Here is a 14,355-nt window from a genome sequence, read left to right as displayed (position 1 = left end):
CTTATTGATTGCGATTTAAAGATTATTAGTAAAACACGAACCAACAGAATTGAAAAAGTAATTCCATTCATAATTCACCCAGACCAAACAGGTTTTGCCAAGGGCAGACACCCATCCAACAACATGCGCCGTTTATTCAGTATAATCAGCATATCTCAAAGGAACAACTTAAATACTGTTATTGCCTCTTTAGGTGCCGAAAAAGCATTTGACAGAGTTAATTTGACATATCTCTTTTCAACCCTCAACAAATTTGGCTTTGGAGAGTCACTCATTCAATGGATCAGAATCCTGTACAACTCCCCACCTGCTTCTGTCATCACCAATGGTTACACTTCACAGCGTTTCACTCTACAACGCGGCACAAGACAAGGATGTCCGCTCTCTCCTTTACTATTCGCCATCTATATTGAACCCCTCGCGGCGGCCATCTGTCAAAACAGTGATATCGTTGGTAAACAAACAGGAAACACTGTTCACAAAATCCGTTCGTTGCAGACGATATTTTGTTGTACTTACAGAACCCAATATCATCCCTACAGGAAGTGTTCAATCTTATATCGAAATTCTCAGCTTTCGCAGACTATTCAATAAACTGCGTTCTTACCACTCAGTGGGGAGGACTGGAATGCTGTAACCCTGAAACTTCCCTTAACCATCACAACGGGCAACATTAGATACCTTGGTATTGATATCTCCACCAATCTGTCAGATTTGTTTAGCCTTAATTTTATTCCATTGCTCAAATCCATTGAAGAAGGCCTCATTCGATGAAACAACCTACCCATCTCACTAACTGGTAGGATAGAAGCAGTGAAAATGAATATACTACCAAAAATAAACAATATATTTTCAATGACCCCAGTAAAATCAACAGTACATTGGTTTAATACTCTAGACTCAATAATCAAAACATTTTATTGGAAATACAAGAAACCAAGAATTAAACTAGCAACACTACACAAAAACGAAGACTGTGGAAACCTAGCAGCCCCAAACTTCAGGCACTACTATCTAGCAAACCATCTTCAATTTATAATTAAATGGTTACAACCATAGCAACAATTGGGCCATTGATGGCGAGACATTGAACAAACAGAATCCCAGGAGTTATCAATATCTGATCTCCCATTTCTTACTGAATCAATAAGGAAACATAATTGCTTTAAAAACCCATTCATCGCAACGACTCTGTCAGCCTGGTGGAGATTCTTCAAACTCAGTGGTCACATTTATCTCCAAACAAATTCACGCAATTCTGGCACAACCCAAATTTTCTGGTTAAAAACCGACCAATAATCTTCCAGCCTTTGAAAAGACAAGGAATTACTCATCTGTAACACATTTTTGAAAAACTATTTGCTTATATCCTTCCCAACCTTAACCCAAAGGTTGGTGGCCACGGCTTCCTTTAATTCCTTCAACTACAGCAGTCCCTAAAAATTAAAATTAAATTGACGAACAACATCCTACAACCACCTCCGATGATTGAACATCTTACTCATATCGGTAATTAAAAAAAATCCCTTTCCTAGAATATACAAACTTTTATGAAAAACAGATAACACTATATCTTTACCTACTATGGAATGCAAAAGAGACCTTGCTGTTCCCACCGATATCAATCTGTGGAAGCTTATTTGCAACAACACCTTTTCTATGACCCGCAATTCCAAAATGCAACTCATCCAATATAAGATTCTGCACAGAGCTCATATCACGGAACACAAAATGTTCAAAATGGGTTTTGTGGATAAAGACGTGTGGTCTCACTGTTCCCTTAATACCAGAGATGACTGCTTTCTTGCCTTCTGGCTCTGTCTACCTATCCTAGCATTCGGGACCAACGTCACCAAGAAGCTATCAACCTTTTTTGCACTGTTCTTTGCAAAATGCTCCAAATTGAGCTCTCTGCTGCATATATCTACCACCTTTCAAGATGCCTTTGAGGACAGATTTGGGCAGCGAGGGATCCTTGCCGCTGTGAACACGCGTTGGAATTCAACTCTCCGCCAAATCAAAGCAATGTTGTTCAGGGCACAGGCCACAAAGAGCTGATCTTTTCAGTTAGAGAGTGGAATCTAATGAAGGAGCTGTATGATGTCCTACAGCCATTGGGATCTCACACAGGGTGAGACCATTGTAACAGTCAGCGCTGTTCTCCCTTGTGTGTTATCCCTAAACCACCATTTGGAGAAACTGCAGGTTTGCTTCCTGGGAAGCAAGGTCAAGAGCCTCCAGGGCACACTCAAGAAGAGATTCCGGGGGATCTTTGTTAACATCAGAATGTCATTGGCAGATCCAGGAAAATAATCACTGCCATTCGCGGACCCACTCTACATACTGTAAGAGCAGTTGTCCTGGACCCAGCATTCTCAATGATGTGGCTTCACCTTGATGTCCTTGTCAGTGATGACCGGAAGAATGAAGTTGCTGACACGGTGAAAGGTCAATGAATTTATGTATTTACAACCTTCCATAGTCTTACTTTTGTGTCTTTGCATCATCATGACCAAATTATGTCTAATATGAACATTAATTCACAAAGCTCTTGCAACAATATAAACAATTTAGAGCCTTTTATACAAGCATGGCAAACTGAACTATATAGTAATTAAAGGGGAAGTTCACTTTCTAACACTTCTGGGCTTATTTTCACACCTACCTGGGCATTTGTATGCAAAAAGCCCAGGTATGTGTGAAAATGAGCCCAGAAGTGTTAGAAAGTGAACTTGCCCTTTAAATTAAATTAACTCTTGCTTTTTGTCTTTGTTGTCATTAGATCTGATTCAACGTGAGGTGCCATCTGATGAAAGACTCCTGAGTCCTGATACTCAAGATCTGGAGCAGTAGGTGGAGGAGAGCACGGGTTTATTCTCAGAATACAGAAAGCACCGCAAGCAGGACACAACTAGAAGTCCAGAGACACAGTTGAATAACTCTCTTGGCCTTTGCGGTGAGCAGGGTGTCTCTCATTTTGGGATGCAAATAGGAACACCCTGCATTTGCAATGAGAAGCGCTTGCAGTGCCAGCATTAAATGTCCAAGTTGAGAGGGTCAGCTATTTAGCCATGGTGGAATCATTATGGCCACATCATGCTTGGATCAGAAACAAGACCCTTTCAAATCTCGCTATCTAATATCAAATATCAAAACTTATAAAAAGGAAATGTTTGTGAATTTTGCCATGGTGACGTTTCAATGTGATCTCAGGCATCCGATCACGGCAGGTTGCATTAAGATACAAGTCTAGACGCAATGAGGTCCCTTTGTGCTCATATTGGGTTCAGCCAGACCACTTTGCGAGTTGGACAGGCTGGCTTTGTGTGCAGAAGTCTGCTGTGCGGCACCTCAAAATGCATACAGTGTGTACATGTCATAAAATCAGGCCATATTCACCAGAAGGAAATTAATCAATGTGAAGCCAATCTTACAAATGTTTTAAGTTCGTACAGAGTCGTTTTTTTATGTATTTGTGGTTCAATCAACGGTAAAGGGGTGTGTGTATTCAATGGATGATTATTTAAATAGTGGTTGGGAACAAGAAATCCGTACACATATACGGCCTAAGGGTTCGATCTAACTTCCAATGAGCACTTTCGGATGACTGAGATTGCATGAAATGACAGGTGTAACCATGGCCTTCGACACGACTGCCATACATACTCCTTTTTGGCCAATCGGCATTTATCAGCTCTTCCTTGGCCCACAGCCAACCTTTCCACAAAGTTTTGTGCAAATCTATTCATAACTTTTTGAGATATTCTGCAAACATGTAGACAGATGGAAGGGGAGGAATGTAACAAGATTTGATGTTTGATGTGTAGTCTGCCTGTCAGTATTTCACTGTTTAAAAGTGACATGAAGGGAATATTTTTTTGATTGAGAATAAATAAAGAAACAAGGTTTTATAAAGTTATTTGTTTGATTGCATTTATTTCAGTGAATATCAATAATTATAACACAAATTCAATTCACTGGCGTAGTTTTTGAACAGGTTCGATAGATTGACCAAGAATATAGTTATTAGACAGGTACTAAAACCTTGTCTTTTCTTTCCATAAAGACCGGATACTGCAGGTAAGACTGCAGTAGTTTGGGGGGAAAAAAGTGACATGACTTGCCTTAACTAAGGACTTAACTTGACTTGCCCAAGGAAAAATGACCTGGGACTTGCTTGAGACTTGGACCAAATGACTTGAGACTTGTGACTTGGATAAGAGGGACTTGGTCACACGTCTGTCAGAAACCAACAGGTGACGTCAGATTTCTTGATCCAGTCTTTAGGCGGAATGTAGCACCTGGCCTCTTCTTTTTTTAATGTGAGATTAAAATTTCAAATTTACGCAATTTGACAACCGTCAATGTTCCCAAGTTCCCAAGTTTTAGATGATATAACATATACAGTTGTTTTGATAACTCGACCGTAAGATTTTTCTCGGCCTCCTATTATAAGGCCGCTCATGCAGTCAGACAGACTTGTCAAGGCTGAGCCAACAGCTTTCATTGCTTTCAAACTTGGATGAGCTGCACGTACACAGGTGTCCGTGCGTACATGTTTCCTGCATGTAAGACAGCCGTGTTAACTCAGGTTAATATCCGTTGTGGTTACAATAACAGATGGGAGATACACAGGGCTGCCCGGTAGGTGGGAGAGCACTCAATTAATATGAGGGGGGGGGGGGGGAGCTCTTGATGTCTGGAAGTTAAATCCCTTTTTCTTTTCCACACCACAATATGTTTTGATGAGCCACTTATTACTTTTCTGGGGTTTTTTTTGCTGTTGTGGCTGAATGTTTAAATAGGATTTTTCATAAAAATCTAAACCTCACTTGGAACAAAGATTGATTTTGTCACTCTCCTGCACCGATCCAGTAAAATGATGATGGAGGAATATATGGCTCAAGCTTCAGTTGGCTCACAAGAGCACTCAAACGTAATCAGCTGCGTACCTACATAACACATATTACAGCTGCAGTCCACTGTGGTAAATGTCCGCATATTTTCGAGCCAGAAAAAGTCTATAAAATTATATTAAAGGATAGATTTGATGCTTTTCAACCCAGGCTTTATTAAAATGTTGGTCCCCTGAATACACTACACATAGAATTCAAAATGTAAAAGATGTGCATAAAAAACAATGGGATTTGTGTAGAACTGAATTGCAATAGTATCTCATGTACAATGTGTGTAATTCCTATATATATTTATTCATAATATATCTGCAATATTTATAATATCTGTAATATATCTGTATATGACAATTGGCCATTAATTGCAGTGGCACTTCCTTCATGAAGACATATAATACACATCGAGCCACCTTCTACTTTTTGGATGAGTTTATTTTTTAATTTAATGTATTTTCAATATTCTTTTTTTATTATAATTATACTTTTAAAATATATTTTTATTAATCACTATGATTTTGCATTGTTCTGCCTTTGGTGTGTCCTTTTGGTGTTTTCTATATACCACTCATTGTTACTTTAATATCAGCTTTTGAGTTAAATTAGCAACATAAAATTGTGTCTAAAAGTATGTGTATGTGTAGGTATATGGGGCATGTAATTGAAATGAGACACAATAAAGTATACAATAAAATAATAATGATAATTGGTTCCCATCATTTATAACTGTTCATATCATGTCCTCACTGAACGCTTTACCAGTGAGGAACATACCACTCTTCTTCTCACTGTGCTTAAATACCGTCCAATGGGGCAAAATCTCAAGCAGTAAAAATAACAAAACAGGAAATAAACACAAAAACGTGTGTAGCCATATCAAGACACTCGATTCTGTAGTCTAAATAAAGATGTGTGACTGAAGTCAGACAGTCAATATATGCGCAGATTTGGTGACAAACCTCTGTATTGATGTTGTGTACTGTTGCTGACGACTATGGGGGATGATAAAAATCTTCCTTGATAAAAATCTTCCCTCCCCACCCCCGTGGGTGGGGAGAGAGGGAGAGAGAGAGAGAGAGAGAGCGAGCGAGAGAGAGCGCCTACTGCTGATTTGCTGGCGGTCTCCAGCTGGCTGCTTCTATCTATCCATCCTATTGGCATGCCTGGCCGCCATGACAACGCAGCGAGGTGCGTTGTGTGTGTGGGAAGGTGAGGGGGTGGTCTGAGGGTATGTGTGTGATGGTGTGGAGGGAGGGTTGGCATGCAGCAATATAAAAATGTCAGCACTATCAGATGATTTATTCATGATTTAAATACTAAATCTTAAAATGGAATTAAAGGACGCTCAAATGACTACGTTTCTTTTTACAGAAGACGAAGAAAAAATTGATTGTGGGAAAAAATCACGAGTAAATATAACCATTTTGGCATGTTTAAAACAACAATAATAAAAATCAACTAATAAACAAAAAAAAACAATTCTAAAGCAATATTAAAATATTAACTGCAAATTGCAAAAATCACAAAAAAAAAAGTGCAGTTTATAGGCATTTCTTGGAGATAATGTTGTGAGCGAGGCATTGGTGTTTGAACCTGGCAACGCCCAATTATATATAGATAAATAGATGAGTCAAACCTCGAGGCATGAAATTCATGCATGTTTGGGCTTTTTTTCAGGCAAAGGACCTCTATTAGACACTAGTGCACTAAAAAAATGTGTGCAAGATATGTCTGATGCCTATTTGTCCCTTGATTGCTGGATAATGTCTTTCACTACACTGATCTCTACTTTTTCTTTTCTATGACAGAAGTCTTCAAACACAACTCTTAAGAAGATTGTTGTGCATATCCCTAGCCCATGCTCCGTTTATCATAAAATCCCACTCAAAGACTTGTCTGACGATTCTATTGGTATTCAGCCCTACTATCCTATTCCTGAGGCGCATCATACACATACTCTAACGTACCTCATTAGGCTCCCACCCCATATCTCCCATGATACCAGGATTGGTACAAACCTATGCACACCCAAGAAATATCGCATGGCTCTGTTGTGGACAGGCTTACTGTGTGTGTGTGGTTATGCACTTTATGTTGTCGGAGAATGGGAGAGAATTTAAGCCTGCGATGATAGTCAAGGTTCCAGATGTTTGGTCGACCCTCCCAACAGTCTCATAAAGCCTACCATCTGCGTGAACGCACACACAAAAACCTCTGAGTCCCATCTCTCATCATGCAGCTGCTAATGCTTTCGCTGGGCCAGGTGGCTGGTTGGCCCCAATCGGTCCTCAGCCACCCCTGGCTCTGTAGGTTGATTGGAGTAAATGCAGCTGCTATGAAATTCTGCGGGGTCGGAAGCCGCTGTCTAAGTGGGTCAGCTCACGTGCATGTTGGCGGCGTGCGTGATCGGGGACATTTTGGAAAGGTTTTCATTGGCTCAGTGTAGCCGTATGGAAACTAGCGTACCCTCAGTGCTGTAAATAGATGGGCAAATGTATGAAAGGATTTGCAAGCTTGCAAATGAATAAACAAATGGTTCAAGTGATTTTGAGAATGCGTATAGATTAACAAATGCGTCAATAGACGTGCCAATTTGGGGATTTTCTTTGAAATATGAGGTGCTGCGTTCCTTATAGCACGGGGCCGTATGGCAAGAAATTTAAAGGGAGAAATTTCAATTCAGGGCCGCTTCAAAACTTGTAAACAAATAGCATGGAATTTTCCAATGTAATTGGGAGTCATTTGTAATACTATTTAAAGTAAATTATGTAGATAGTGCCCAATGATCTTTGTGTATATAAACTGTATATCGATGTGGTACATAGACTACATTTTATATGGTGCTTTTCCAGTCTTGCGACCACTGAAAGTGCCTCATATACACCCTTTCATACATCGATGACGGCAGCAACCATGCAAGGGCACACCTACTCAACCAGAGCAGTTAGGGGTTCAGTGCCGGGGAGGAGCTGGGGATTGACCCGTTGGGCGTGGGTGTGTATGTGTGTATATATACAGTGGGGCAAAAAAGTATTTAGTCAGCCACCAATTGTGCAAGTTCTCCCACTTAAAAAGATGAGAGAGGCCTGTTATTTTCCTCATAGGTATACCTCAACTATGAGAGACAAAATGAGAAAAAAAAAAAATCAAGAAAATCACATTGTCTGATTTTTAAAGAATTTATTTGCAAATTATGGTGGAAAATAAGTATTTGGTCAATAACAAAAGTTCATCTCAATACTTTGTTATATACCCTTTGTTTGCAATGACAGAGATCAAACGTTTTCTGTAAGTCTTCACAAGGTTTTCACACACTGTTGCTGGTATTTTGGCCCATTCCTCCATGCAGATCTCCTCTAGAGCAGTGATGTTTTGGGGCTGTCGCTGGGCAACACGGACTTTCAACTCCCTCCAAAGATTTTCTATGGGGTTGAGATCTGGAGACTGGCTAGGCCACTCCAGGACCTTGAAATGCTTCTTACGAAGCCAGTCCTTCGTTGCCCGGGCGGTGTATTTGGGATCATTGTCATGCTGAAAGACCCAGCCACGTTTCGTCTTCAATGCCCTTGCTGATGGAAGGAGGTTTTCACTCAAAATCTAACGATACATGGCCCCATTCATTCTTTCCTTTACACGGATCAGTCGTCCTGGTCTCTTTGCAGAAAGACAGTCCCAAAGCATGATGTTTCCACCCCCATGTTTCACAGTAGGTATGGTGTTCTTTGGATGCATCTCAGCTTTCTTTCTCCTCCAAACACGACAAGTTGAGTTCTTACCAAAAAGTTCTATTTTGGTTTCATCTGACCATATGACATTCTCCCAATCCTCTTCTGGATCATCCAAATGCTCTCTAGCAAACTTCAGATGGGCCTGGACATGTACTGGTTTAAGCAGGGGACACGTCTGGCACTGCAGGATTTGAGTCCCTGGCGGCGTAGTGTGTTACTGATGGTAGCCTTTGTTACTTTGGTCCCAGCTCTCTGCAGGTCATTCACTAGGTCCCCCCGTGTGGTTCTGGGATGTTTGCTCACCGTTCTTGTGATCATTTTGACCCCACGGGTGAGATCTTGTGTGGAGCCCCAGATCGAGGGAGTTTATCAGTGGTCTTGTATGTCTTCCATTTTCTAATAATTGCTCCCACAGTTGATTTCTTCACAACAAGCTGCTTACCTATTGCAGATTCAGTCTTCCCAGCCTGGTGCAGGTCTACAATTTTGTTTCTGGTGTCCTTTGACAGCTCTTTGGTCTTGGCCATGGTGGAGTTTGGAGTGTGACTGTTTGAGGTTGTGGACAGGTGTCTTTTATACTGATAACGAGTTCAAACAGGTGCCATTAATACAGGTAACGAGTGGAGGACAGAGGAGCCTCTTAAAGAAAAAGTTGCAGGTCTGTGAAAGCCAGAAATCTTGCTTGTTTGTAGGTGACCAAATACTTATTTTACCGAGGAATTTACCAATTAATTCATTAAAATTCCTACAATGTGATTTCCTGGATTCCTTCCCCCCATTCTGTCTCTCATAGTCGAAGTGTACCTATGATGAAAATGACAGGCCTCTCTCATCTTTTTAAGTGGGAGAACTTGCACAATTGGTGGCTGACTAAATACTTTTTTGCCCCACTGTATATATATGGTGTGGTAGTTTGAGCAGCCACGCATGTCTTGGGTCTAGGGAATTGGGCCCAGGACGAGGGTGGCTGTACGCCTGTTCCTTGTTAGACTAATCAAGAGAAACAGGTAAAACCCCCATCCCCACACACAAAAAACAGCAGGGGAGTCCTTGTCGTGAAATGTTTAACATATACTCCAGGCTTGTTCCACTCTCTACAATAAAACTGGTACTTTTCAACTCCATCACTTTTGTCTCTGTGTAGGAGGGCCCTGAAAACGCCACCTGGGTGGCGTGGCGGGCGGAACTGCCACATATATATACAATATATATACTGTATATGTATGTGTATATCTATACATATGTATCTATTTGTATATGCTGTGTATGTATGTATGTACCTACATGTATTTCCATAGATACTTTGCATTCCCTGTTTTTTACTGATGCCTTACATTCTGCTCTCTCTCTCTCTCCCTCTCTCTCTCTCCCTCTCTCTCTCTTGCAGATAAACATCATGTGAATGGTAACAGGACTGTTCCGCCCTTTCCGGAGGGGACGGACATGGTCATGTTCGGTAAGTTGTTAAGGGTACAGAACAGCTTGCTTTGTATTTGATAGCCATACGACTGATATTTATACAGTGACACATTTACACCTGGCACCAATAATATTTTAAAGACATTGCATTCACACGTGTGAATAAGAATTCATCTTGGGTTTTCAGATCGCAATCAGATTGCCCGTTCCCAGTTCGGAATGTAAATTGGCACCGTGATTAGTGTGGACTGTCTCCCTTTCGCAAACAATTGATGAAGGCCAAAAGGTTCAGGATTGCTTGAATATAACGCTTTCAGAGGCGCACATTGGCCACCTCTCCTTTTCTTTCTCTCAGTATCCTTGTATCACTTTATACATTAAAAAAAATGTCTTTCCATGCGCTGGAAACTTAATTTAAGCTGTAAAGGTGGTTGTATAATTTCTTTCACTTGTTGTTTAACAGAGTCAAAGATCATTTCTTTAAGATAAATTCAACTCTTTTCATCATTACACTACAGTAAAACAACAGGGAAGGCTTGTAACCCATGGTGTAAACGGGCTATAAAAGAAAAGAAGGTATTTAAAGGATAACAATAGAAATGTTTAGATGACAATACAGTAAGAGCAATAAATCTTGTGAATTGGAATCTAAAGATATAGTGCAAAGACCTTGTCAAAATATAACAATACACTAGTAATATAGATACATAACAAATTTATTTTTATAAGTTGAAATGTCTTCAAAAACCAATCGATATACATTAAACAGATACAATTCTTTCAAACTGTAATATTATGATAAAGTTCACAACGTTAATACTCTTTTATAATGCTACAATTAGTGTTTTTTTGAATTATCCTTTTTAGAATTGAAAGGATAGAGTTAGGGTTAGGATGCTTGTGTTGTAATTGTAATTACGACACTCGTCCACAACAACAACCAACTAAAACTCGCCTCACTAAATTCTTCCTCCATAACTGAAATATCGATATTGTTTTTTTAAGAATTGATGCGGTACTTTAAAGCAGAGGCTCCAAAGTCCACACCATATCATTATTTTTGGTGCGAACGCCTTGGTCCAGACTAAAGATGTCCAAAAATGAACCATTGTGCGTCATTGTTCTCCAGTCCTTTTTTGCTGTTGTTGTTGTTATTATTATTATATTTTAGGGGCAGGAAAACTGGTTTGAAGAAGGGATGGACCGTGGAGAGACGCTGAAGTGATGACGGGATGAGACAGAGCAGCAGAGCCCCAATTGGATTAGCCTAACTCAATCATTCCACACCACTTGCAACCCCATCGTGGGCCGATATCACTCTATATCTGCCAGCCTTTGAAGTGATATGGAATTTCATTGTAGAGCCTTGACTTGTATATGCTGCCTAACAAGGGCCAAAAAACACCATTTTGCAGAGCAAGATTTTCTTATGAAGCAGTGGTAATTCTAGAAAACATATTATGATTTTTGTTGTTCTAAGTGAACAAAGATGGTTCCTACGTCTCAAGTCCCATCAAATTGGGTTAGACCAGAACTCTTGTATACCCATCACTTAATCTTTGTGTCTGACAATCCCCACCTTGTATGATTATGATTATTATTATAATATCATTCTTAATATGGTTATGGTTCTTAATTGTGCATTTTGGTATAAATGCATTGTGCGTTGTCTTTGGAAGGAATGGGATGTTTCTGGGGCGCGGAGAGGAAGCTCTGGAAACAGACAGGGGTTTACTCCACCCAAGTGGGCTACGCTGGAGGATACACACCAAACCCCACCTACGAGGAGACCTGCACAGGTACTAACTAAAAGCCACACTCCCAGGTGTGAGACGTAGGCACAATTTTTCGGGTTGTTTCGGGTTGTTGTGCATAGTGGGCAAATGAAAATCAAATAACCAAATATTGTGTCAATAAATTCAGACAAACAAGATATGCACACACACACACACACACACACACACACACACCTCACACACACCTCACACACACCTCACACACAAACACACACAACACACACACAAACACACACACAATTAATTCCCCCAGGTCCTATTATAATGTGGCCTGGATAAGGCCACCACCAATGCTTGACCACTGTGTGTGTGTGTGTGTGTGTGTGTGTGTGTGTGTGTGTGTGTGTGTGTGTGTGTGTGTGTGTGTGTGTGTGTGTGTGTGTGTGTGTGTGTGTGTGTGTGTGTGTGTGTGTGTGTGTCTATTAGACTTCCAGTGGTTTCTGCAGCTTCAGATGCTGAGAGAATCCACAATGAGATGCACATAACCACCACCAACAATCTATTTCCCACCTTCTCTCTCTCTTTTCTCAGTTTTATTCCTTTACCCATTTTATGAGGAACAGTAAGACAAATTACACCCACTCGCAAACTGCCAACAAGCTATTTTAGCATGCAGGCCAGCCAGCTACACATTATGCTATTTCATCCAATTATCATTCAGGGAGACATTTCCTCCCATTTGTCTTGTGTGTCGTCGGTTTTATTTGTGGTGTAATGGCGAAACCCCGCCAAAATAATGGCCTTACTTTGAACACCGAGAACACAATACGAGTGCTCGCTTTATCTACTATCTCCAGCAGGTGTGAACCAACTCAATGCCTCTCTTTGGTTTCGGGCCACTGCTTTAATACTGCTGGAAAAAGACTTGAATAACACTTGGATGCTCATTTACAACAAAGTGCAATTGTGATGTGTTTTTAAAGAAGGAGGTGTAACTCAATTTCAGATTGTTTATTTTTTTGGGAAATAATTTTGAATGTGCCATGCAATTCAGACGGCAAGTTGTATATCACCAGCGAAGTAGGTTTGTGCATGAATTTTACCGCGACCAATGGAGAAAGATAGACTACTGCCATGACAAAGCAAGTAGCTGAATTTGCAACTTTGAGAGCATATGTGAATAATGTTCTACAGGTATTGGAGAGTTAGAGTGATATGGATGTTTTGTAGAACATTTGACCCCCCCACATCCACGCAACTGTACAAGATGCTAAAAAGTAAGACTTGGATTGAAGGCTGGATTTGTTGCTGAAGCCCGGTTTATGCTTCTGCCTAGGTACACGTTAACACCCTCGTGGCGCGACGCAGCAAAGGGGGTTATTGGTAAGCGTAGGTCGCAGGGGAGCCAACGCGCACACCTCCCAAATCTCAACAATATGTGCAGTGGTCCTGTGTGTCAAACACACTGATTGTCCAACTTCCTGTCCGGGGGCGAGTTTGAAACGGAAAAGAAAATTGAACAGATAGACCCCGAACTGGGACCCTTAAATGTACCGCACAATCGGCACTCCGAGAGTGACTGATGAGCGTCCCCCTGTTATGCATGGTGCTTTTTTAGTTTCATTCAAAAAGGTAACTGAGAGGCAAGAGGACACGCAGCGGAGTCACCTGTAGGAAGCTCCAGTCCTATACACACACACACACACACACACACACACACACACACACACACATGTGCGTGCGCACACCCCTGAAAGCACTCGATTCACAGCGAGTGAGTGGGCGTGGGGGGAAATCATCGACACGCTCACTCTCTGGTGGGATCTTTGTGGACGCTTTTTTCTGCTTGCCTCTATACAGTACATAATATATGTAAGTGCTGAAAACAAGTATAATATATTATATTATTTATAGTATAATATTTAAATTGTGCTGAAAACCGGAACAATTTGAATTAAATTGTGAATGTAGAAAACTGGGATATTAGGGTCTTTTACAGATATCTATATGTCGAGAATCGGGACACCCAACTCGAAACCGGGACAGTCCTGGACGAACCGAGATGTTTTGTCACCATAAGCAAGCAGGCTCACATCATCCTTGCAGTTGTTCTTGCTGCTGCCTCAAACTCTTCAAGGGTTTTGCTATGGATTACTTTAAAAATTACCTTAAAAATGAATATAAAACAGTCTAAAGCTGCTTTCACACATGCACTCCAGACAATATCTGGATAATCAGGTCTGGACATTTTCCGGAGCTGACCTTTCACATACTGTATGTATCACACAACCAGAGAGTGTCTGTTTTAAATGAGTTCACACCTACTGGAAATACACCATTTGGTTTTCACGAGGGGCGGAGCCTGGGTAGAGCGTGCAGGAGGCAGGACGTGACGCAATGATGCTCCAGAGTTTTACCACACCCAAGGTGGCGGACGAGGCTACAGACTTATCTTTTTTTGCTGTTGATGATGTATTTGGATGGAATATAAACGAAAGAGTGTAAAGGAATATAAAGGAAAGCAGAAAGGAGTACAAAGCAGCTACGCTCCGTGCACGAAGA

The 14,355-nt window shown here is 40.8% G+C and overlaps 1 protein-coding gene across 1 annotated transcript in view; it reads left to right on the top strand.

The window, feature by feature from the left end:
* Positions 1–14,355, top strand: part of msraa (methionine sulfoxide reductase Aa) — an 89,302-nt gene that overhangs the window by 33,232 nt on the left and 41,715 nt on the right. The window contains exons 2-3 of the mRNA XM_080019470.1: positions 10,026–10,094; positions 11,737–11,856. Of these exons, the coding sequence (XP_079875596.1) occupies positions 10,026–10,094; positions 11,737–11,856 (189 nt within the window). The remainder of the gene's footprint in view (positions 1–10,025; positions 10,095–11,736; positions 11,857–14,355) is intronic.

Source organism: Zeus faber (genome assembly GCF_960531495.2).
Source record: "Zeus faber genome assembly, chromosome: 2".
In the NCBI taxonomy this organism is placed as follows: domain Eukaryota; kingdom Metazoa; phylum Chordata; class Actinopteri; order Zeiformes; family Zeidae; genus Zeus; species Zeus faber.
Note: the sequence above shows the minus strand (reverse complement) of the source record. Positions and strands in the feature narration are given on the sequence as shown.